Genomic DNA, 23,315 nt, shown 5'->3' with positions numbered 1-23,315 from the left:
GGCTAACCTTTTTAACAAGTGTATTTGAGCTTTCAAGGGAGTACTGCTTAACTAACAGAGCTAAGTAATCATTTATTACTTTGACTTTGCAATATGAAAATGATATGATCTTATTTCTTATTCATTTAAAAAAAAGCTTTTCAAGGGTCAAGGGGGAAACCCCTCACCACGGAAATGCCTCAAAAAAACAGACTCATAAAACATAGCACACAGGTCAAGGGGGCGGGGGGGGGCTAAAAGTCTGAAAGTGTACAGGAGATTACCATTTCATTTACATGGGACTCTATGCATATAATTAATAAATCATACTGTTTTAATTAGACTTAAACAACTATTAAATGAACATGAGTAAATTTTGATGTTGTGTTATATTTAATCAACAGAGTGTACTGATCAACTGTTAGTTGCGATAGGTCACAGGAAAGACATGACTCAGGGGATGAGTTGAGAGAGAGTACACAATAACTCCGTCACACTTTCAATGAGTATAAAGCACAAATAGATTATAATTTGGTTTGGAAATCAATTCTTACTCGGGCTATATAATTTATAACTAGATTTTAGAAACAATTTCTTTTATATGGGACTAGGGGGGGGGGGGTGCAAATTCGTCATTGCACCCCTCTTTCAGAAGAAAGGGGGGTGCACCTGCACCCTTGCACCCCCCCTGGCTACGGGCCTGATTTGAACTATTATTCATTTGAACTATTGATACTATATAGTAACCATACAGAGTCAAAAAATAATTTATTTGCTCGAAAAACTAACTTTAACTTTTTAACTTTCATTATACCACTTAAATCAATCACAGCCATGCCAGCTTGGCGCATCTAGTGTGGGTCTGTCCTAAATGATTTTTGGACCCTCCCACCCCCGTCCCTCACCCCCCTTCTATCTATTTTGTTCATAACCACTTATTTTTCATTTTTTTCAGAAAAATATCATTTATTTTTTATTATATTAGGTTAGGTTAAGACAATTTCTGGGCCGAGCGCTGCGGCTAGGACAGGCTGCCCCCCCAGTCCCTCTCCCCCCCCCTTCTATGTTCATGACCATGCTTATTTTTTATTTTTTCAGCAAAATATTAGTATTTATTTTTTTATTATATTAAATAGGACAGGCTAGGGGGCCGGGCGCTGCGGCCACAGGACCAAATAAATTTTTCGAATTTTGATTTTTACAGTAATTTCGCTTTAAGAATGTTTGCGGCATTTTTCTCTGAATGTTGTTTTAAACTCCTTATATAGAGAGGAAACTTTAACCCATTATTAGTGGACTAAATACTTCATTTTCAGTAGTGGGTGTGATGAGACTAATTTTTCAAAATTTTTTGTTCTTTCTATGCATATAATTAGTTTTGTTGTAGATGTTGAACTCGAGTAGGCGAATACAAAAATCTAAACACTGTAAAGGTTTTTGAAAATATCTTTTAAATGGAGATGGATATTACTTTGGGTGGGATAAGATAATTTTTAGTAAACAGGCCGCAGCCCGACCTTTTTTGTATCTTGACGCCAATCATGAAATGCAGTCATTAAAGTGGCGAATTGGATCTAAGATTCGGCTAAAATGAACTGTGCCTTGATTCTCAGTTTTTGTTGACCAAACAAATCTGAAAATAATTTGAAAATTTAGTTTAAGTCAATACAGATGCCATAAAACCCCGATAGATGACGAAAATTGTGTTAAAAGTGCATTAAATTAAAATCACAGAAAACAAAATTTTACGGTGATTACTATTGAGGTGGTGGAGATTACCAATTGAGGAGCGCGCTTGCCGCAAAACAGATTTGGGTGGCGGTGATTACTATTTGAGGAACTCTGGACTCCCTCCCTCATTCCACCGCCAATCAATTAATAAAACACTTGTAGCTGCTTAATGGAAGACGACTGAATAAGGATATAAAAGTTAAAGATGATTTACGTTGTTTCGCAAATCGCATCGGCAATCGAGGAGGGAATGGGGAAGGGTATTTTTTTGCCTTCTTCTTACTTACCTCTTACTTTATATCCGGCTGGCCTTTATAATTATTTGGTATTTTAAATATTATTTTAAAACAAAATCGTCATTCAGTGTATAATATATATTTATATATTTAGCCGGTTCCTTGAAACTGATATTATCATTTTTATTTTAAGTGTACACTCGAGTGTACAGACAGACAGAGTTCTGAGTCATTGCTTATCTTTGGCTCGAATAGGCGTCAACTTGAACTAAATCAGCGTTTATATACTACAGCTTTCTCACCGGTAAATGTCAAGAAATTATAAAGTTGATTTAGAACATAAAAATGTTCAAATAAAAGATAAATTTGTTATTTTCAGAAGTGGGATAATGTCTAAGAACACGAGTAGTAATGCCTTTAGGAGAATAGATGTTGATCAATATGCTGAGGATAATTATAAAGTAAGTTATAATTGCTCGGGGTCCTTTATAAGTGTTAAATATATACAATAAACATTAAACACTTTGAATTCTTATTTTTCTTCCTCGAAAGTTCGCAACGGCACCCTTTAAAACAAAAGAAACGGCCATGCATTATTAGTTTCATTTTCTCAAGTTGTTGGCTAAATCTAATCCAAATATTAAATAAATCATATAATCAATTGTCCAATCAATTATCTAATCAATTATCTAATTGATTATCTAGGAGGAGGTTGATAATGATTCTGTCGCTGCTGGTCCAAATGAAACCGACGTTATGGCACTTTTAGCACAAAACAAGTAATTTGAATTTTTCGAGTTCAGTAGGAAAAGATTTCAAATCTTTCGAAGAATTAAAAATAATCGCTAATATTTCTTATACAAGGAAAGAATTAATTTTTAAGGAAATTTTTCATAAATAAAACCTTTGAAAATGCATGGAGGTTTGTTGTCCCAAAGTCTCCAATTTCTTGTTTAAAATATTTTTATTTGCAGGCAAGCTGAAGCTTTGAAGCATGTTCTTTCAAATGCACCTTTAGGCAGCAATAACCAAGCTGTTAGAGTAAGTTTTTATTCTTATATTTTCAAAAATTCATAACAAAAATTTACTTAAAATTACAATGTTTTCGACATAAACATATTCTACAATTTTGATCGGTAAAACAAAACCTATCTGTAATTGGACTTTAAACAACCAAGTTAAAACTTGTATGAAAGATTTAAGAGCAGGTTCCGGATCAAAATGTTAAATCCTAGAATAACATCTGGATTGTTTAGGACGCTTCGTTCTCCCTTGTCCTCCGTGTGCTCCTGTCCTTCAAGACCTCACAGATCGACGAGGCCGTGAAACAGCTGGACAACGAGACGAGGGATATTCTTATGAAATATATTTACAGGTAATTCTTATTTTTAATTTTAGAAAGTTTTAATGATTCACCAATTATAAATGTACTCCAACTAGCAGTCAAAGAAAAGTTAAATTTATCATTTACAAAACAAAAAAGAACTCGAGGGAGTAATTTTAATTATTAATCTCTTCATGACGAATTTGTAGGGATTCGACGGATTAAGTTAAATCTTTTTCTTTAATATTATCTATGCTAAAAACAAATCTGCTCTTGACCAATGAGAAATTTCAGAACAAAAAATCGCTTGAAATGAAAAGTTTCGGCTGTGGCATTAAATATTGGAGGCTCTGTTTTTTTCCCTCCCTAAATACTGGTAGACTTCTAATTTTTAATTTCCAAATGTTGCAGAGGATTCGAGGTTCCTAGTGAAGGATCTTCAATTCAACTTCTAGTTTGGCATGAAAAGGTAATTCTTGTAAATAGTTGATCTTTGTTCTTGTACATGGTAGATCTTTGTTCGTGTATATAGTTGATCTTTTTTTCTTGTAAATAATTGATCTTTGATCTAGCAAAAAGCTGATCTTTGCTCTTGTACATATTGGATCTTTATTCTTGTAAATAGTAGATCTTTGTTCTGGTGTTAAATAGATATTTGTTCTTGAAAATAGTAGATCTTTGATTTGTAAAAAGTAGATCATTGTTTTTTTAAGTAGTTGATCTTTGTTCTAGTAAATACTAGATATTTGTGCTTATAAATAGTAGATCTTTGTTTTTTATAAATAATTGTAGATCTTTGTTCTTTTAAATTGTAGATCTTTGTTTTTGTAAATAGTAGATCTTTGCTTTTGTAAATAGTATATCTTTGTTTTGTAAATAGTAGATATTTGTTTTTGTAAATAGTAGATTTTTGTTCTTGTAAATAGTAGATTTTTGTTCTTGTAAATTTGTAGATCTTTGTTCTGGTAAATAATAGATATTTGTTCTTGTAAAAAGTAGACATTTGTTCTTGTAAATAGTAGATTTTTGTTCTTGTAAATCAGTGCTTAGGATCCGAATCCAAAGGTGTAAAATATCAACCAAAAACTGCAAAAAAAACTTTTTTACTCCTAAACCCCAAATCTGAAATTTTGAAAAAAGAGAGATTATAAAAATTTCCTCATTTCTGAATGGTTCATCAAGTTTTAGGATAAAAACGAGCGAAAAAAATTTAATTATTTTTTGTTAGACAGTACATTAAATTCTAAAGAAATGACCTGGATCCGGATCCGGATCCATTTTTTCCAGTGCGGATCCAGGATCCGGATCTGCATCAAAATTAAATGGATCCTAAGCACTGTTGTAAATAGTAGATATTTGTTGTAAATAGTAGATATTTGTTCTGGACTCGCTGAACACGACTTTTTGGCCCCGAATATTCAGAAAAAATCTGAAAGGAAACAAAGCCCTGGCAAATTTTATCAACAAATCGGACCTTTTGCCTTTGGGATTCTTATCGACATTTTTTTTCAACAAATCACAAAAAGTAGAGTTAATGACAAGAAAATAAAAGTTTTTAACTGGCACTTTAGATAATTATTTAACTACCCAGTACAGTACCCCATTTAATAAGGTTTTAACTACCTCTTAAAAATAACGTTATTTTTGAAATTAGATGAATTCAGACTAATGAAATTAATTTTTTCTTTAAAAATTATGATAATTTGGTTGTTATCGATTGTTATCGATCAGCTGATTCATTCATGGATTATTAATATTAATATTATAATTATTATTATAACTATAATTATTATTATATCATATCTGTTCGGTTCCACACCAACCATCCAATGGAATTAATTGATGAGCCACTGGCTGGATAGTATCACCTTTTTATCTTCTGACAATGGTCTAATTGTTGTGGGTATAAAGGTCCAGTTAGAGTAGGTGTGGGACGGTGCTTCCCATGCCTGCTGGCGGTCTGGGGGGTTCATAACGGGACCTCTTTTTCAGATTTCTTTTCTAATAGTTCTAATAGTAAACCTATCGTGTAAGAATTCCCATTATTACACGGTTCAGGAGGAACAATTTTAATATTGTTCGCTTTCTAGCGTTTAAGAATGCTTATTCTTACACTGAAGGTGTAGAATTTTCATTCTTTAACGCTCAGACCGTGTAAGAATGGAAATTATTACACGGTCAGAGCGTGAAAGAATGTATATTCTTACACGGTCAGAGCGTGAAAGAATGTATATTCTTACACGCTCCGAGCATTAAAGAATGGAAATTATTACACTAGTTGCAGAATATTCATTCTTACACGCTCCTTATATTGATTTTTTAAACATAGATCAATATTGAAAATGACTTAATTATTTTGTACTGACAACATGCACAGGGCACACTCACCTTTTTCATTTATATAAATACATGCAAACTTACCTTTTTATACTTTAAAATAACATGCTCACTTACTTTTTTCTTTAATATTAAAACATGCAAACTTACCTTTTCATGCTAAGTTTTGATATACCTTAATTCAGTAATATCCATTTAAATCTCAACCCTAATCCTGTGTTTAATTAACATTTTCTGAAATTCTGACCTTTCCAAAAAAATGGACAATGCTTTAAGCCTTACATTGGACATTTTCATCCAACTGCCGAGTCTCAAAGACTGCCTTCTATTTTGCAAATCTCTGCATAATTGTAATAGTACAGTCAGAGCTTTTCAAAAATGGAAAGGTTGTCATGTCTTCAAAATTTCAATCAATTGTTTTTTCATTTTATATTAAAAAGGGTCTCCAAAATTCCAAATTCATTTGTAATTCTTAAAAAATTACAGAATAAAAAGGTCAATTTGTCCCCCACCCCACAGCTAAAACTAGTTTTAAAGTACCTCAGTCTGAGTCAGTCGTCACCAAATCTCGCATAGCTCGAGATGATGAAGTGAAACCACAATCAAAACCAAAAATAGTTAATTTTATAAAAACTTATCATTGAAATACTAGTGTCACAAACTTTTATTGGGGTCTTAGCACTCCATAGCAATGCGAACAAACCAGTAAATCTTGCTTCATGAATAAAAAACAAAGATCAGTTTATGTCGAACTGATTAGATAACCTGCTTTTATCTCCTCTTTTTGGAAGATTTAGGATCTAATATCCAGGAAATGATTTCTTCTATAAATGAAAGCACGATTTTGTTCAGTAGATTCAGACAACCTACTACTATACCTTCTCTCCATCTAAAAAAACTCAGAGCAAATTCAACATGCTGTGTCTAAGTGTAGTATCAAAAAAACAAGCAAAATCATAAGAAATTAATAAACAAACAAACTAAACTAAGGAAACAATCGCACCACATGCATTACTTTCAAATTAAGAACCAATTTTTACTTATGAAATTTGAAACAGTCGGATTTCACCAGAAATATCTTTTACTATAATTTCTTGGGTATGTGTCCATGGAACCTCACAAATATGATATAATAATAATCTTATGAGGATAAAAATGTAATAATGGAATTCTTAAACTCGATGAACTAATCTTGATGCATTCTTTAACTCAGGCCTGCGGCCTTCTTACTTACTTGGTTACTTGTGTGGTGATCCTCAGAACTCCAGGTAGGAGCATTATGAGGATAGCTGTAGTAGCCCGCACAGTCCAGAGTACAGGTCATCATCTGTAGAGAATTCTCAAGCAATTACTCACACCCTGGACCTGGCACAATAGTTAGAAGATTAATTAACTATTCAAATGAGAGTCGAGCATGTTTTTGAACATATTTAGCGATTTAGCATCCTTGATCTCAGCTGGGAGGGCGTTCCAAGAGTTCACAACCCTGTTGGAGAAAAAGTTTAATCTAGGATCCGTCCTGGAGCGTTTTGGGATTATGTTGAATTGATGGGAGGTCAGTCTGGTTGGTCTTGGATTATCAGGTCCGACTAACTCAAACCAAATATCTCTATTAACTCTGTCGAACCCTTTGATGATTTTGAAGGTCTGAACAAGATCAAACCTCGATCTTCTTGCTTCCAATGACATAAGATCTATTTCCTGTAGCTTCTCCAGGTATGATTTCCCCTTCAGTCCTGCTATTAGATTCACAGCACGTTTCTTTACCCGTTCCAGAATATCGATATCACCCTGCGACCAGGGTGACCAAGCTGGGATGGAAAATTCAAGATGACATCTCACAAACTGTATATATAATTTGAGAAAAGTATTTCTATCGCGATAAAGAAAAGCTCTGGTAATTTGTGTGAGGATACCAGATGCTCGCCTAGCAGCCTCAGCACATTGAAGTGATGGTTTCAACGATTTGTCTATAATTACGCCTATATCTCGTTCAGAGTCCACTGAGTCTAGTTTCTCTCCGTTCATGAGGTATTCAAATTTCTTATTATTCCGGCCGACATGCAAAACTTTACATTTTTTTACATTGAATTCCATGCACCACATTGAAGCCCAGTTTGTCAGCCTGGTTAGGCAATCCTGCAAATTATCTTTGTCCTCCTCACTTGAAATCCTCTGTCCTAGCTTAGTGTCATCAGCAAATTTATTAATTATAGTAATCAATCCCGCCTCATCATCCAAGTCATTTATATAAATGACGAAGGCCAGTGGGCCGAGCACCGAACCTTGCGGGACCCCTGAGTACACTCTGCTCCATTCTGAGAAACAACCATTGAGGACTGTTCTCTGAAGCCTATCAGATAGCCAGTCAGAGAACCAACTTAGAATGTTTCCTTCAATACCATGCATCTTAATTTTGGCTAACAGACGTTTTTTAGGGACTTTATCGAACGCTTTGCTAAAGTCTAGATAAACTATGTCAGCTGGGTCCCCTTCATCTATGATTTTGGTAATTGTTTCTAGGAATTCTAATAAATTGGTTGTGCATGATTTGTTCTTCATGAACCCGTGCTGGGAGGCCTTGATTAAATAGTTGATCTCAAGGTGGGTAACAACTTGATCCCTGATTATTGACTCCATGAGTTTGCAGCAAATCGAGGTTAGGGAGACAGGTCGATAATTTTCCGGCTTACTCTTGGAACCCTTTTTAAAGATTGGCGTAACATTCGCTAACTTCCAGTCATGGGGGACGCATCCTGCGTCCATGGATTTATTGAAAATAATAGATAAAGGAACACAGAGCGAGTCACAGTTGTCTTTTAATACCCTGGCAGGGATACCATCAGGACCTTGGGCTGTTCCGGGTTTGAGTTTCATAATTTTATCCCTAACTTGACCTCTGCTGAATGATACACTGGATATTTTACTATTAACTGGAAGGGGTTCACAAACTGGGATGTTATTTTCATTCTCCATAGTAAAAACCTTACAAAAAGCTGTGTTTAATTCTGCAGCCATACCTTTGTTATCGCTGATAGTTACATTATTGACTTTTAGAGGTCCAACTCCTACTTTTGTCTTAGTTCTACTTTTAATGTACGAATTAAAGGGTCTTTTATTACCATTGTCAGCTATGCTTCGTTCAAACTTTCTTTTGGCTTGCCTTACAGCCTTTTTACATTGCTTTTGGATGTCCTTAAAATTCTGTTCATGCTCTGGGGATCGAGTTTGCATATATAAATTGTACCTTCGTTGTTTAGTTCTGATTAATTTGATGACTTTTCTCGTCATCCATCTAGGTTTATTACGTTGACGACGTGGGATTTTCGGGATAAACAAATCAATACCTGCATGGATTGTATCCTTTAGAAAATTCCAAGAGTCCTCCGTATTTCTCTGCTCAAGCTCATTTTCCCAGTTTATCCGATATAAATAGTCTGCTAGACCTGATACATTTCCATTCTTCCAGTCACATATATTCTCATCCGTAGCACAGAATCTGGATTTAAATAAAATTTCTGTTAAGATAATAGTATGGTCGCTATTCGCAAGATTCCCCAAGGGTTCAACATTTATAATATTTTCCGGTCTGTTTGAAAGCGCAAGGTCTAATATATTGCCGCGTATATGCGTCTTGAATTCTACTAATTGGTCGTATTCATTTTCCTCAACGGCTTGAAGGAAATTCTCTGATTTTCTGTCGCAGGTTTTTAGATTCCAATCAATTGAAGGAAAATTAAAATCCCCTATGAATAATGAGTTTTTGCCGGACGATTTTAATAATTTGCAAAGCTCAAACGTGTTTGCCTCATTTGAACTCGGAGGTCTGTACACAAGTGTAATAACCAGATTATTTGATGTATCAATGTCGTCATTGCTTAGGACTTCAAACTGGAGGAATTGGTTAAAACGGTTGTCAGTATTATTGATAGGTTTGACTAAAAGGCCAATTCTTACATAGACAAGTAGACCTCCTCCAATACCGTTTAAGGTGTCCTCTCTGTCTTTCCTCAGTTCAGGGTCTATATAATAACCGTCTATATTCAGCATGGCCATACTTATATCATTATTGCACCAAGTTTCTGAAATAAGTAAAATGTCTGGACTGTAGTCAGATAATAAAACTTCAAGGTCATTTAATTTATTTATAATGCTACGAGAGTTTAAGTAAATGACAGAAATCATTTCGTTGATTTCTTCCTGGTTCTTGAGTCTGGGGGGCTTTTGGAGTCTGCCCTCGTCCTCTTCCTGTCCTCTTTCGATGGTTTCTGGGGTTCGCCAGCCTCCATATTCTCCGTGTTGTCCTCTGGAGTCGTTTGTTAGGTAGTACTTGTCCTAAAGTCCTCCCTAGTGGCTGTTGAGTAGAGAGTTGGGTTAGATTTGCTCCTGTGAGTGCTGAGCCACTTCTCCGCAAGTCTCCCCTCCCCCTCTCCTCCCCTCTGATCTGGATAATTTTCCTTTTTATGAGTCTCCGGTCTCCTCTCATCCCAACAAGCACCCACTCCCAGTTTAAAGCCTCCTCATGCTCTAGTTCTCTATTACGTTTCTCTGCAGTTTTTCTTAGTTTCTCCTCCTCCTTCCTTTGATCCTGGGTTAAATCTGGGATAATGCTTATTGAGTTAAAGCTGGAGCCGGCTAGCTTCCTAGTATTGTCTAGAATATAGTCCCTGAGCCCTGGATCCTTAAGGCTCATGATGACAGGCCTTGGTCTACCTGACTCCATTCTTTCTCCTGGTCTGTATAAGAACTTAATACCTTCCTTAGTGAGAGGGGCATCGAGGAATTTAAAGATCTTGCATTCATAGCCCCGTGTTAAGTTAGCAGGTGGTTCAGGTATTTGGTGGATTACCAAGTTGTTTCTACGAGCTCTCTGTTCTCTCAACTCCTCCATCATTGCCTCCTTGCTAGATTGGACAATCTCCTCCTTGTTCATCTCAGATTGTTTCTTCTCTACCTTATCCAGTCTAGCACTGTGGTTTGCGATCTCCTCTTTGTTTAACTCTATGTTTGTGCACATCTCCGACTGCTTTAGTTGAATTTGCACAATCTCCTGCTTTATTTTCTTAGAGACGGCCATGCAGGGGTCACATTTCCATTTCTTCGTTAAAGAATACATCAAGATTAGTTCATCTCGTTTAAGAATTTCCATTATTACATTTTTTTCCTCATAAGATTATCATATTATTATTATTATTATAATTATTTTAAGTTAAATTTTTTTGTTATAGGTGTTTGCTCTGTCTGGCGTAGGATCAATAGTTAGAGTGCTCACCGACAAGAAAAAAGTTTAAATAAAATTTTTTTTTTTTCGTTCTTCATTTAATAGCTTTGTAATTCCAGTCTTCTTATATTCTACAGATAAACTTTCCTTCAGACTGTATTCTGTTCAATTTTTTATGATTATGGACTTAAAAAAATATTAATTATTTTTCAAACCAACATTTAGAAATTTTTTTCTTCTTTTCTCTTTCTGCCTTTAAGTAGTTGTTGAACCTAAAGATCTTAAACTTGTCTATATCAAAATTGTATTTCTTCCCATGATTTTATGCATTTAAGTTTGCACTAATTTATGTCATTAAAACTGATTACAGTAATAATAATGCCATCATTTCTGAAAGTGAAGTAGAAGTGGTGATAATGTTATTATTATAGAAATGATATTATTAAAATATGAATATGATGATGTTTCAGATAAATATGGTTGGAGTTCCAGACCCTCCTGATCCAGTAGATCTACCAAACTTTAAGTTTACTGCACTCAGACAGGTTAGTTGATTCATTGATTTATCGATTCATAGACTCATTAATTCATTGATTCATCAATTCATTGATTCATTAATTCATTGATTCATTAATTCAGTGATTCATTAATTCATTGATTCATTAATTCATTGATTCATTAATTCATTGATTCATTAATTCATTAATTCATTAATTCATTAATTCATTGATTCATTGGTTCATTGGTTCATTAGTTCATTAGTTCATTGGTTCATTGGTTCATTGGTTCATTGGTTCATTGGTTCATTAGTTCATTGGTTCATTGGTTCATTGGTTCATTGGTTCATTGGTTCATTGGTTCATTGGTTCATTGGTTCATTGGTTCATTGGTTCATTGATTCATTGATTCATTGATTCATTGATTCATTGATTCATTGGTTCATTGGTTCATTGGTTCATTGGTTCATTGGTTCATTGATTCATTGACTCATTAACTAATTGATTCATTGGTTCTTTGATTTATTGATGTATTATTAAAAGTCTATTTTGCACTTTTGTTTATGCAAAGTGTTTGGATCCTGACATCTCACTTTCTTGAAAGTTGTATTTGATGATGATAAACACATCTATTTGTTTGGATTGTTTAGGCATTTTTTATAGAAAGAATTAAACAGGATTTTCATTGAATAGTTAACGTAGATTTTGCCAGGATAAAGGTGGAAGCTTTGATTGATGTAATCCATTTAGATAAAGTTGGGAGATGACAGTACACTGCCAGACTCTTTGAACCTGCTGGCAATATCAAACAAGGAATCTATTTCATTCATTTATCAAGATTCAAGAAACTCGTGAATCTGTCTTTATTCTTTATATATAAAGTAGTAATCTCAGTCTTATGAACCAATTGACCAATTTGTCATGATTTTGGAAACTCTGTAGAACCACTGAAATGTTCTTAGCTTGGCTTAGAATTCAAAATGGAGTGGGTTGACTTAAAATTTTGTTTTCAAGCAAAGCTGGGTTCCCAAGCTAGTTATAAATAATAATATTTTAGAGAGTATGAACAATTCCAATATATAGTTTATTTGGTATATATTTAATAAACAGATATTTATATCGAAGAGTAGATCTGTTCAAGTTGAAGGGTAGAGACGGACTGACTCCTAGATTCTCGTTTTCTTGTTCGGAGATTTTCTTCTTTATCTTCGAGCATTTCTTGGATTTATCCTCTCAGATTCCTGCTTCTACATATGTCCCCCCCAAGTCTCTAGATCTTATTGGAGATTGAGACTGACTGAGGATAGGTTTCTTTGGAGGTCTACCTCTAGGACGAGGTTGAGCTGGTGTAACCTTATCCTGAGTGTGGAAAGGATTTATCCTCTCAGATTCCTGCTTCTACAATATTATAAAAAATGCTCAACCAATTCTTCGGATCCATTGAATTTGGAATTTAATACATCTGAACTTAGGAAGGTTTTAATAAATAATATTTTCGTTGCTAAAACTAAAGATTTGTTTATTGAGAGAACATTTTTTCAATGTATTTTGCCACCTTAGTCCTGATATTTTTGTTGATCCGGATCCGGATCCGAGCACACTGTTGAGTGTTGACAATCAATGAATGAGGTGGTATCTGTAGAGTGGTCAGCTGTTTGCTGGTGTTGGAAAGATTCTTCATATCATTCAATCAAAAGATGTCGAAGCACAGGTAGAGAATTAAATTTAAATTTAAATTTTAATTTTCATTAATTAATTGCAATGAATGATTTGATTAATAATTAACAAAGTTAGTAAAAAGTTGGTGGGGTGGTGGGGGGGCGGAATGGAATGAAAAGGGGACATTTAATAGTATGGCCCTCTCACCTGGCGGTGGTATTGGGGCTCATAACGGGTCCTTTACACATGACATGTTAATTAAGTTCTTAATAATGAGTTACTAATTGATTGTTAAATTATCTTATACGCAGATGTTACCTTATTATTACCGCCTGCTCAATTCAAATTCTTGGTGGAAACGTTTTAAAGCATGATTTGAAAATGTCAGATGTCCGCTGTACAAAAATGCAATTGTAGAATTTTAGTTACTTTTCATTTTTAAAAATCAAATGGTTAAGATAAGAATCATTAATTCATTAGTTTAAAGAAAATATAATTCTTGTTTCTAAAGTGGTACATTAATAAATTCATTTCGAGTTTGTGGGCTTTTTAAAGTTTATTTTATGCCATGGATCATACTCGAATTAGAATACAGTCGAAAGAGCAGGTTTTTAATCTGCGGAAGGAGCGGAAGGCATGCAATAGGCATAGTAACTTTTATTCATGAGAGCAAATATTTGGCTTGCAACTTAAATATTGTAATATTAATTTTCCACCATTTTTTCTTACGGTTTTAAAGATGATTTAATTTTTAATAAAAAAAACGAAAATAATTCTGAAAACTTAGTCAAGAGAGCAGTATATGGAAAAAACAGAGAATTATTTTTAATTAAGTTTTATATTGGTTGTTTAGGATAACTGTGATAAGAACGTAAGAGGAACTGAGAACACAGAGTTCACCTCCTGCAAGGTTCAACTTCCTGCAGATATTCTACATGTAGGAATCAGGTAATCAAACTCAAATCAATTGTCAAGGAAAACATTTTTTTTAGAGGATGGGGGGGAGGGGTATTTTTTAAAGAAACTACTGAGCTATCCCCTGTTTAAACAATAGATATCCATTAGATGATTAGATGAATTAGATTGGAACTGAGCAATAACTTAAGACATTTTTAGGTCGAAAAATATCGTGTAGTGTATTCGTGCCAAAACTATAAATCATCTAATTCTATGTCAAATATTGAGATCAAAGAAATAAAATTTGAATTGCCAGTAAATTGTGAGAAGTTGTAGTGCAAAACAGGACACCCTAATGTCAAACTTCACCCTCCCCTCAAACAATTTCCGGTTGCGCTCATTAAATATATTCTTTAATTCAGTTGTGATGATCTGGTTTTATCTGTAGTTGTAAATCTACCAACATTCCCGGTCCTCTACCTCTTCGACACTAGGGGGCTAGCCACAGCGGACACTCCCTTCAATCAAGGTCATTGATTTTTTTATCGATTGATTGATTATTGATAAATTGATTGGTTTATTGATTGATTGATTGATTGGATTTATTTCTTGATTCATTCATTCATTTATTGACTGATGATTAATTGACTAACTGACTGACTGATTGATTCATTCATTGATTCATTCATTGATTCATTGATTAATTCATTGATCGATACGAATTTATTGTTAGCTTTTGATGTGAATTTTCTAGTTTGGACATTTATTGAAATATACGCTTTAAATTTTTCGTTTCTAAAATTTCTTTTTGTAATTAATTGATATTTACTCAATTGTGAATCCTATAAATCATAAGTGGATGCTGTTTTTATTAATTAATTGCAATGAATAATTAACAAAGTTAGTAAAAAGTTGGTGGGGTGGTGGGGGGGCGGAATGGAATGAAAAGGGGACATTTAATAGTATGGCCCTCTCACCTGGCGGTGGTATTGGGGCTCATAACGGGTCCTTTACACATGACATGTTAATTAAGTTCTTAATAATGAGTTACTAATTGATTGTTAAATTATCTTATAGGTTGATTAATTTACTTGCTGTTTGATTAATTTACACATTGTCAATCATATAAATAATTGATTGATCGATTATTAATTTTGGTTAACTGATTTAATCATTGGTTGAGTTATATTCTGGTTGGTTGGTTGATTGATTGATGTTTAGTTTGTTGTACACTACTGTGTCTGGTGTTGTTATATCCCTGATATCCTGGTTGATTGATTGATTTATTGATTGATTGGTTGATTGATTGATGTTTAGTTTGCTTGAATACTACTGTGTCTGGTGTGGGTATATCCCAGGTATCCTGGAACCCGGCTCTCACTGGTATATTCTCCGTCACCTTCAACGATGGAAGCTTTGTCATGTACACACTTAAGGTCAGAGAATCCTTGTTTTCTTCAGGCCAGTAACTAGGGGGGTTTCAAGGGTCTTTAAATTTTGCAGAAACATTGCCTTAGTTTTAATATTTTGTCCAGACAATTCAAAATCAGCGAACTTGAATAGTATTATCAAAATTATGAAAATTTTCCTTGTACCATACAAAACATCAAATTAGAAAATAGCCTACATAACATAATATTCAAGCTACAGTTACTCGTTTTTATACCAAAATTATAAAAATTCTGGAACCCCCCGCTTGTTTACTACGTTTCACTCTTTGATCCTGGGCCCATAATACAAAACCCCCCTGTGCATCCCCCTTGGGAAAATCCTGGTAACGGGCCTGGACTTTTTCTACATTCGATCTTAAATTAAAATCAAGATAACAATGTAAATAGTAAAATTAAATTCGTCAAGATGAGACTATAATCGACATTTTTTGATAAAAATGCTCATATTCATCTGGAACTAACCATAAAGTTTTATTTTTTTTTTGTCTATTTTAAATTCATTTAGATTTTTGTTTTTTTGGAAAGCTATATTGATACACAAATTTACTTGTTTTAGACGTTTTTTGGCCATTATTTAAAAAATTAATTCAGTATTCAGCGGTTTGAGACGAACACCACATCAACATGTTTAATAAGATTGAAAAATTGGCCTCCCTATCTCCCTTACTATTGATTACTGAATTCAGGAATTTTTCAATATTTCTTTTTTCGAGTGTTTACGAAAAGTATTTCAGATCAGACATTCTGAGACTAGGAAAGGTATGACGTGCTTTTATATTCTAGGATGATGGAAGTTTAGATTGTCAAAGTTTACCCCCAGCTGTAGGTATTTGTGCCGTATCCTGGTCTCCGAAAGGTAAAAATGTAAAAAAAAACTTTATTGAAAATTTAAAAGAAAAATACTAAAAAAGGCCTGTTAAGAATATGAAACATTTTCTAAATCTGATTGCACTTTTTGTAAGATAAAAGTTAAACATATTTTATTTTCTTCAAATTCTCTAACGATTACGAGAAAATAAAATCCGAGGAACCTCCTTATTTGAAATCTGTGTTAATTCTGTACTGTACATTTTAAAGTGAACTTAAATGTTAAGGCAAACAGTTAGCAGCGGTCAAGAAGGATAGAAGTGTTACCCAGTACAAACCAGATCTAAAGGTATAAATAGACAAAACAAAAAATCCGACATTTTTCCAACGGTGCTATTACGATAGGACTAAAGACCGATGAAACTTTAGCTGTTCACAAACCGGTTTTTAGTCCATTTGAACAGTAGTGCATATAAACAATACAAATAATTGTGTTCAAATGAAGTTTGAAAAAAAAACAAAAAAGATTAAGCATGTCTTGGCAATAGCGCTCGGCCGCTAGCCTATCCTAGCCGCAGCGCTCAGCCCAGAAATTGTTCTTTAACCTCAAATATTCAGATTATATAATTTTTTGTGTAAAAAAAACTTTAAACTTGAAAGCTACAATTTTAAAAAAATTTAAAACTTAGTTCAATTGAACAAATGTTTGTTAAAAAAGGACTGTAGTACTTTTGAACGTAATAATCCAAATGAACATTAGTCCAATCGATATGACACCTTTCTAACCCCATTATCGAGTAGTTTTCTTTTCATAATCAGGTAGATTTGCTTTACCACACGACGCACGTTCTGTATTCTTCCATTTCAAAGCTACGTAATTTTTAATACAAATTTTCTTTTTATTTAACCTTATTGTTGAATTTAGGAAGCTAAAACGTATCCTGGTCCTGAGATATCTGGATTCAAGCCTGTATCCATATTTTGGATATCTACATACGAGTTTCTTGTGGGATATTTGGTAAAAGAATTGAAACTCTTTCTGATTTGGATTTTGGTAGCCACTACTCATCTCTCACTTATAATTTATTTATTTCTATTAATAAATTCCGACGTAAAAAATTTTAAATTTAAAATATTTCAGGTTGCTTTAACTACATCTCAAATTTTTTTTAGCTTTCTTTGAACTCTTAACTTTTGCAACCCTAAATTTATAACTTCTAAAAGAAATACACAATTTCTGATGATTAAGGATGAATCGGATCCAAGTAACCGGGCCGGCCTCTGGTTGATAAGAGGCAGTAAGGCTGGATCCACAGAGTATACGTTCTTTGATGACATCACTTACTCTACAGGTAAAAAAAGAAAAAATGTTAATTGATTTTTGATCTATCTACTCAGCCCCGGCCACAGTGCTCTGATGCGGACATATTAACGAAATATCCCAAGGAACTTTATTTAGGCGTACTGCAGTTTTACGAACAAAAATAAACATTCTTTAAAAAAGAATTGCTGAGTTTGTTAATTTTGCTGTCAAGAACTGCCGTACACATTTTGGGAACAAATACTTTGGACTTCCGGTTGTAAAATAAAAGCGTCATTTGTTTTTTGATTTACATAATTTAAAATTCGGTGTTGGTGATGGACCAAACCTCTGTAGAGTAAAAAAGTAGATGTTAGTTGCACATAACTTGTTTTCTAGGTGAAGATCGAAAGAAAAGGTTTGAGAGTGTCGGTATCCCTGAATGGAACTATGTGATAGGTAAATCTGAAATATTTATTTTTGAAGATATGATTTTATGATTTTATTGTTCGATTTGATAATATCATCGATTGTACCAAGTTCTCATTTCTCATCGTATTTACTATGTAGCCAAATTTGTACAGCTCATTTATCTTTGTTCTCAATTTTCAGTGTAATAATAACTTTTTAACTATCAATTCAATCCAAGAAAAAAGTAATAATTTTACTCATCAATCACTTATAAATAAATCAATGAAAAAATATAAAGATAAAATTTTAAAAATGATTAAATGAATAAATTATCAATTTAATAAATGAATTAATGAAAGAGTGACTAAAATAATAAATGCGATAATGAAAATGAAATGTCTAGTTGGATCTGGGAATAGTGTTGAAATCTCTATGTTGACCCTGGAGGGTGAAAGCTGGAGGCAGGGAATGCTGGATGATAGTGGCAGAGCAGAGATCCCACTTTCTAAGGTAAATCTAGAGTTCTTCATACTGCAATCATCTTGAAAATCGGTTTAAAAAAGGCATTTACAAAACCTGGTATCCAGGGATCATATTTAAGGAATAGCAAGACATAGTTGACCTTTGTATACTTATTTCAACCGCGTAGATTTAGTTGAACCTATTTCTGCAGCTTGACCCAGCGCACAAGAAAAGTGGTTCAATTTTGTCAACATGGTTCTTCTATGTCTCGCTCATGTTACAATCCGGTCCAAGGTACAGGGTGTCCCACGAAACATGAGAGTATGCAAGACGACTTGAATATCGTCTTTATTTTTGATACAATTTTGCTGCATTTATTTGTCAACCCAATTTTAGAAGTAAATTTCTAGAGATAATAATCACAAAATTTCCCAAGTCCTGCCATTTCCAAAATGTGGTCTGCCTTTTTTGTGCTTTCCATATTGCCCGAGATATGAACAATTTCGTTCAGATTTCGACAATTTTGCTTTTATTTAACAAAATTGAAATCTGAACCAAACTCTTTATATCTCCGGTAATATTGAAAGCACAAAAAACGCAGACCACTTTTTGGAAATGCCAGTGCTAGGAGAATTATGTGATAATTGTTTAAAGAATCATACATGTTAAAGTAGATAGAAGACTAAATGTCACAAATAAATTCAAATATCAAAGACGACTTTCAAGTCGTCTTGCTATTGTCATGTTTCGTGGGACACCCTGTATATCAGCATTTTATATTTATCAATTTTACCATAAATTTTGTCAGTCAAAATAAGATAAAGTAAAAAAGAAAAAAATGGTCAGAAATAGAAAATTATCAATTACTTTAAATTGCTGTTGTAGGGTAGCGGAGAAACCTATCCTGCCGGGATGGTTCTGAATCTGAGTGCGGAGCGGAATACTCCAGTCGGAGAAAGTTTTATTCCACCTTCTCCAATTCTTCACGTTCTCTCCTCTGACGGACATCTTTGCTCCTTCTCCTGTGTTAATACTACACCTGGAGCTCCCTCCCTGTGTACCACTGTCCCTGGACTACCTCAAGAGGGCATAAGACATGGTACAGTTAAATATCCAGAACCTTCTGTTCCTAAACATCAGTCCGTCCCCATTCCTGCATCCCTACCACCCCCACCATACTCCCAACCTAAGCCTAGTCTGGATAAATCCCAGGTTCAGTTTAGCTCCGGTATCTTTAATCCCAGCTCTGCATCCTTTATCCAGTCTACCCCTGTTAAACCCTTTGGAGCAGTAGAACCTTCTTCTTCCACCACCGCTACCGGAGCTCCATTCGGAGGTCTCTTTAAACCCGCGGAGGGATCTCTATTTGGAGGAGGTTCCAGCACTCCATTTGGAGGAGGTGCCAGCACTCCATTTGCAGGGTTCGGAAAGCCTAAAGAATCGGTTCCTTCGCCGTTAAGTAAACCTATTTCTAAGGAAACTACTCCAGTGAGTAAAGAGCCTACACCTGCTCCTGTAGAACCTAATCCTACTCTGAAAGAACCAACACACACGCCCAAAGAGCCTACTCCCTTTGTCACAAAACCAATTCCCCCGACTAAAGAACATCCTTCTGTAAATCCAAGCAATTTAGTCAGTACCCGAAATGTCCCTGATGAGACTGCTAAGAGAAGGTTGAATAGAAAGATTGATGAGGAGTTCAAAACTTTTGAGGATAAGCTTGCTGCACTCAGAGATACCGTCTATAGTCTGAAGATTGATATTGGAACTCAGGTTAGTAAGCGACTTAGGCTTTCCCTTTCAGCTTTTTTAACGGAATACAAGTTCGATTTACAATGGTACCCCAAGGGGGGTATATTTTCTCACAAAAACATTTCCCCTTCCCTCTTTTTGAAAATCTTTTTTTTCCCAGATGATAGGTAACTCATTCTTTATGGTTCGCTGATATTGAAAAATTAACGAGTTTTAGGGTAAAAAGTATCAAAAATTATAAAAAAAACTTTTTCCCTGTTACAAAAAATCACCATTTGAGGGCTTGGGGTTGGTAATTCTTGACAGTATAAACTTCTACGGTACCTTTTTAACTAAGATTATTGAGTTCAATCTTTTTCTCTATCTTAAAATGAGTATTTTCAATTGCTGTTCTATTTTAAATGAGATGCGCATTTATGCCGCAGGAGAATGTAATCATCAGAATACATCACTTTCAAATTGGTTTTAGATTCTTAGCTTTTCTTTCTCAACAAAAGATTAAGTTTATGTGATGTATATTCAGGAGGACAAGGTAAACCTTGTGACGAGGACGGAGATCCTCAAAAGGTTCTCTAAAGAGGTTCTGGAGACAACAACCTGCCAGAGCAAAGAAATAGCAGATCTGAAGGCAGAAGGTATGGAGAGTTCTTCGCTTCGAGTTGTATGTTTTCCTTGTCAGTTGAGAGGGGGGGGGGAGGCAACCCGCACCCTTTTTACATACGACCTGCAGATGGCGTCACAAAATGGGATTTGCAGCATGTGCTTACCTCTATGCCGTCTGATCCTCACCCATGTTGCCTTTCGGCAAAATGTCCTAATATGTACAGGCAATTATTATGAGTCTGAAAATTGTTTTTATTTCTTATTGGCAGCGTCAGGCAGGCACGACTGGTTTTGACCAAACTTTATAATTTTAAAACATAAATTTTAATTGGATTTAAAATAAATTATATCTTTTTTTATTACAGCATATTCTTTTAATGATTCGACACATGGCAAAATGTGAGATTTTATTTTTTCTTAATGTTCCAAAGCTTTTTGGGGTAGATGAGCTACTTTAATATATTGATAACGAGTAAATAGCGAAAAACCGCATTTATCTTATAGAAAAATAATGCGGGTCTGAAGACATACGGGTAAGTGACGCAAATAGTGTAATATGCCGCAAGTACGATCTACACTTAAATGTTGTTTGATCAGAATTTTTTAAACTATCGCTTATTTGAGTGGGGAAATTTGTTTCTGTTACAAACAAAAAATATGATTAATAAGTTAATTATATGATAAATGCCATGACGTCTTTATAAATTTAAATTAATGCTGCATTCGTCTATAATTAGCTTATAGAGGACGTGAGTCAGACTCTAATAAAACGCATAAATAACTTCCAGTATATATATTTCTTATAACTTATTACTAGAGGGTTCAGAACTAGAGTCAATATCGATATCGCACGTGTAGACTGTAGAGATGATATCAGTACTAATGCCCCGTATCCGTTCTATCTCATTCTGTTGAATCTTGTGGAACTAGTTTAACGCGGCCAGGCATCGTCTTCCACAAGCTTATACAAATTAAGACATTTTGCCAGGTGAGGGTCAGACGGTATAGGGGTAAGCGCATGCCGCAAATCCCTTTTTGTGATTTCATCTGCGGGTCGGAGGTAAAACGGGTGCGGGTTGCCTTCCCCCTCGTCTGTCTGTTTGTTTCAAATGTATAGTTAACTACTTCTACCAAATTTGTTATGGACCAAACATGATCCTATGGCGTGCTTTTTTATTTTAAAATATTTATTTTTTATTTTCTTAAAAGTCGAGTAAACTCGGGAAAATCTGCTATAAAAACAAAATAAATTGTTTCCACAATAACTTTTAACAGTTATAATTATTCCTTGAAAGAGGGGATTCCTGCCCTGAAGGTCAAAAAGCAACAATTCGTGATTTGTTTTTGACTAAATACTTTAAGGCAATTCTTTCCTGTTTAAATGTATTTTTCCAAAGTATAAATGTTTGGAAATTTTTTATTCAAATCCATTAATTTTGATTATGAAAAAATTGACTTAGTCTATTTTGTTAGTTTTAAGGTTGTACTTTTTTTTGTAAGACTTAATTGCTTCGGATCCATTTGATTTTGATCCGGATCTAGGTTATTTCCTTGAGATTTGATGATTTGTTTGATAAATGAGATTATTTATTTTTTAATTTGTTTTCATTTATTTAATGTCAAAACTTGATCCAGATCGAGATGAAAAGGAAAATTTTAATAATCTCTTTTTTCAACAGTTCAGATTTTGATTTTGAGAGCAAAAAGCTTTTTTTAGTTTTTGGTTGATATTTGGGCCCTTGGATCCGGATCCTTGGATTTGCATATTTTTGAGGATCCGGATTTCCAAAATATTGCAAAACCAGAACTTCAAAAGTAACTGACTGAAATTTTGTTATTTATGTTGTATGATTTAGTTGCTGAGACTGCTGCTTGGATGCATGAAGCCCGAAGTAGGAACCAGGAAAGAGGATCTCATGGATACTCAAGGATATTAAGATCTAGACCACTAGACCCAAGGCAACTTTGCAGTATTATTTTAATATCACTTTTATTAAACAGAGATAGGAACTAATTGTGTGGAATTGGATATTGTAAATCTTTTGTGTTTGATGTCAATATCCAGTGTGTGCACTTTTTAAGAGGATCAATGCTTGATCCCTCAATTGAAATTATCCCTTCAGGGTAATGGTATCCCCATCACAGGATATTAAAAAGGCATTAAATAGGCATAAGATGGAGATCAATGCTTAATCCCGAGATTCACAAAACAAAAGTTCTGACTTCTTTTAATTTGTCATCATATGACCGTTGTTTTATTAATTTCTTTCGACCCCTATTTCAATGAATGATGGGTTGTCTGCTTATATTAATAATAATAGAAAGAACCCTCTCTCCTGAATTTAAAACATTTTTATTTTACTTTTCTATTCTTGAATATAATAGTTTGGTTGCATTTTTTGATTTTTGAAAAAAATGTCTCTCAATATTAAATCTGCTTTTTGCACCAACCAGCTTATTGTTCAGGAGTTCTCGGAAAATGAATGAGTTGACCAGCTTGTACCAGTATATAGAGCTCCAGGTAGATGAAGCAAACACCAAGCTTGACTCAGACTGGGAGGAAAGGAAGATGAGTTTGAGGCGGGGGGCTTCCAACATTAACCAGGTAAACTAAATTGATGCAGATTTAATTTTACAATTTTTAAGAA

At 34.3% G+C, this 23,315-nt stretch overlaps 2 protein-coding genes across 3 annotated transcripts in view; both read left to right on the top strand.

Moving 5' to 3' along the window:
• LOC111702458 (actin-related protein 2/3 complex subunit 5) overlaps positions 1–11,299 on the top strand; it is an 11,797-nt gene extending 498 nt beyond the window's left edge. Inside the window, exons 2-8 of one of the 2 annotated variants that reach the window (XM_023474154.1) lie at positions 2,140–2,250; positions 2,326–2,407; positions 2,652–2,725; positions 2,921–2,987; positions 3,203–3,321; positions 3,682–3,739; positions 10,836–11,299. In XM_023474154.1, coding sequence (XP_023329922.1) covers positions 2,336–2,407; positions 2,652–2,725; positions 2,921–2,987; positions 3,203–3,321; positions 3,682–3,739; positions 10,836–10,898 — 453 coding nt within the window. In that variant the 5' untranslated portion in view covers positions 2,140–2,250; positions 2,326–2,335 and the 3' untranslated portion in view covers positions 10,899–11,299. The remainder of the gene's footprint in view (positions 1–2,139; positions 2,251–2,325; positions 2,408–2,651; positions 2,726–2,920; positions 2,988–3,202; positions 3,322–3,681; positions 3,740–10,835) is intronic. The other variant, XM_023474163.1, reaches the window with a different exon arrangement.
• Positions 11,278–23,315, top strand: part of LOC111702403 (nuclear pore complex protein Nup214) — a 15,289-nt gene continuing 3,251 nt past the window's right edge. The window contains exons 1-16 of the mRNA XM_023474077.1: positions 11,278–11,373; positions 12,076–12,138; positions 12,968–13,036; positions 13,838–13,932; positions 14,304–14,410; positions 15,199–15,317; positions 16,116–16,188; positions 16,427–16,488; positions 17,065–17,157; positions 17,389–17,491; positions 17,839–17,898; positions 18,254–18,360; positions 19,198–20,085; positions 20,588–20,699; positions 22,524–22,626; positions 23,134–23,272. Of these exons, the coding sequence (XP_023329845.1) occupies positions 11,278–11,373; positions 12,076–12,138; positions 12,968–13,036; positions 13,838–13,932; positions 14,304–14,410; positions 15,199–15,317; positions 16,116–16,188; positions 16,427–16,488; positions 17,065–17,157; positions 17,389–17,491; positions 17,839–17,898; positions 18,254–18,360; positions 19,198–20,085; positions 20,588–20,699; positions 22,524–22,626; positions 23,134–23,272 (2,289 nt within the window). The remainder of the gene's footprint in view (positions 11,374–12,075; positions 12,139–12,967; positions 13,037–13,837; positions 13,933–14,303; positions 14,411–15,198; positions 15,318–16,115; positions 16,189–16,426; positions 16,489–17,064; positions 17,158–17,388; positions 17,492–17,838; positions 17,899–18,253; positions 18,361–19,197; positions 20,086–20,587; positions 20,700–22,523; positions 22,627–23,133; positions 23,273–23,315) is intronic.

This window comes from Eurytemora carolleeae, unplaced genomic scaffold (genome assembly GCF_000591075.1).
Source record: "Eurytemora carolleeae unplaced genomic scaffold, Eaff_2.0 scaffold138, whole genome shotgun sequence".
Classification (NCBI taxonomy): domain Eukaryota; kingdom Metazoa; phylum Arthropoda; class Copepoda; order Calanoida; family Temoridae; genus Eurytemora; species Eurytemora carolleeae.
Note: the sequence above shows the minus strand (reverse complement) of the source record. Positions and strands in the feature narration are given on the sequence as shown.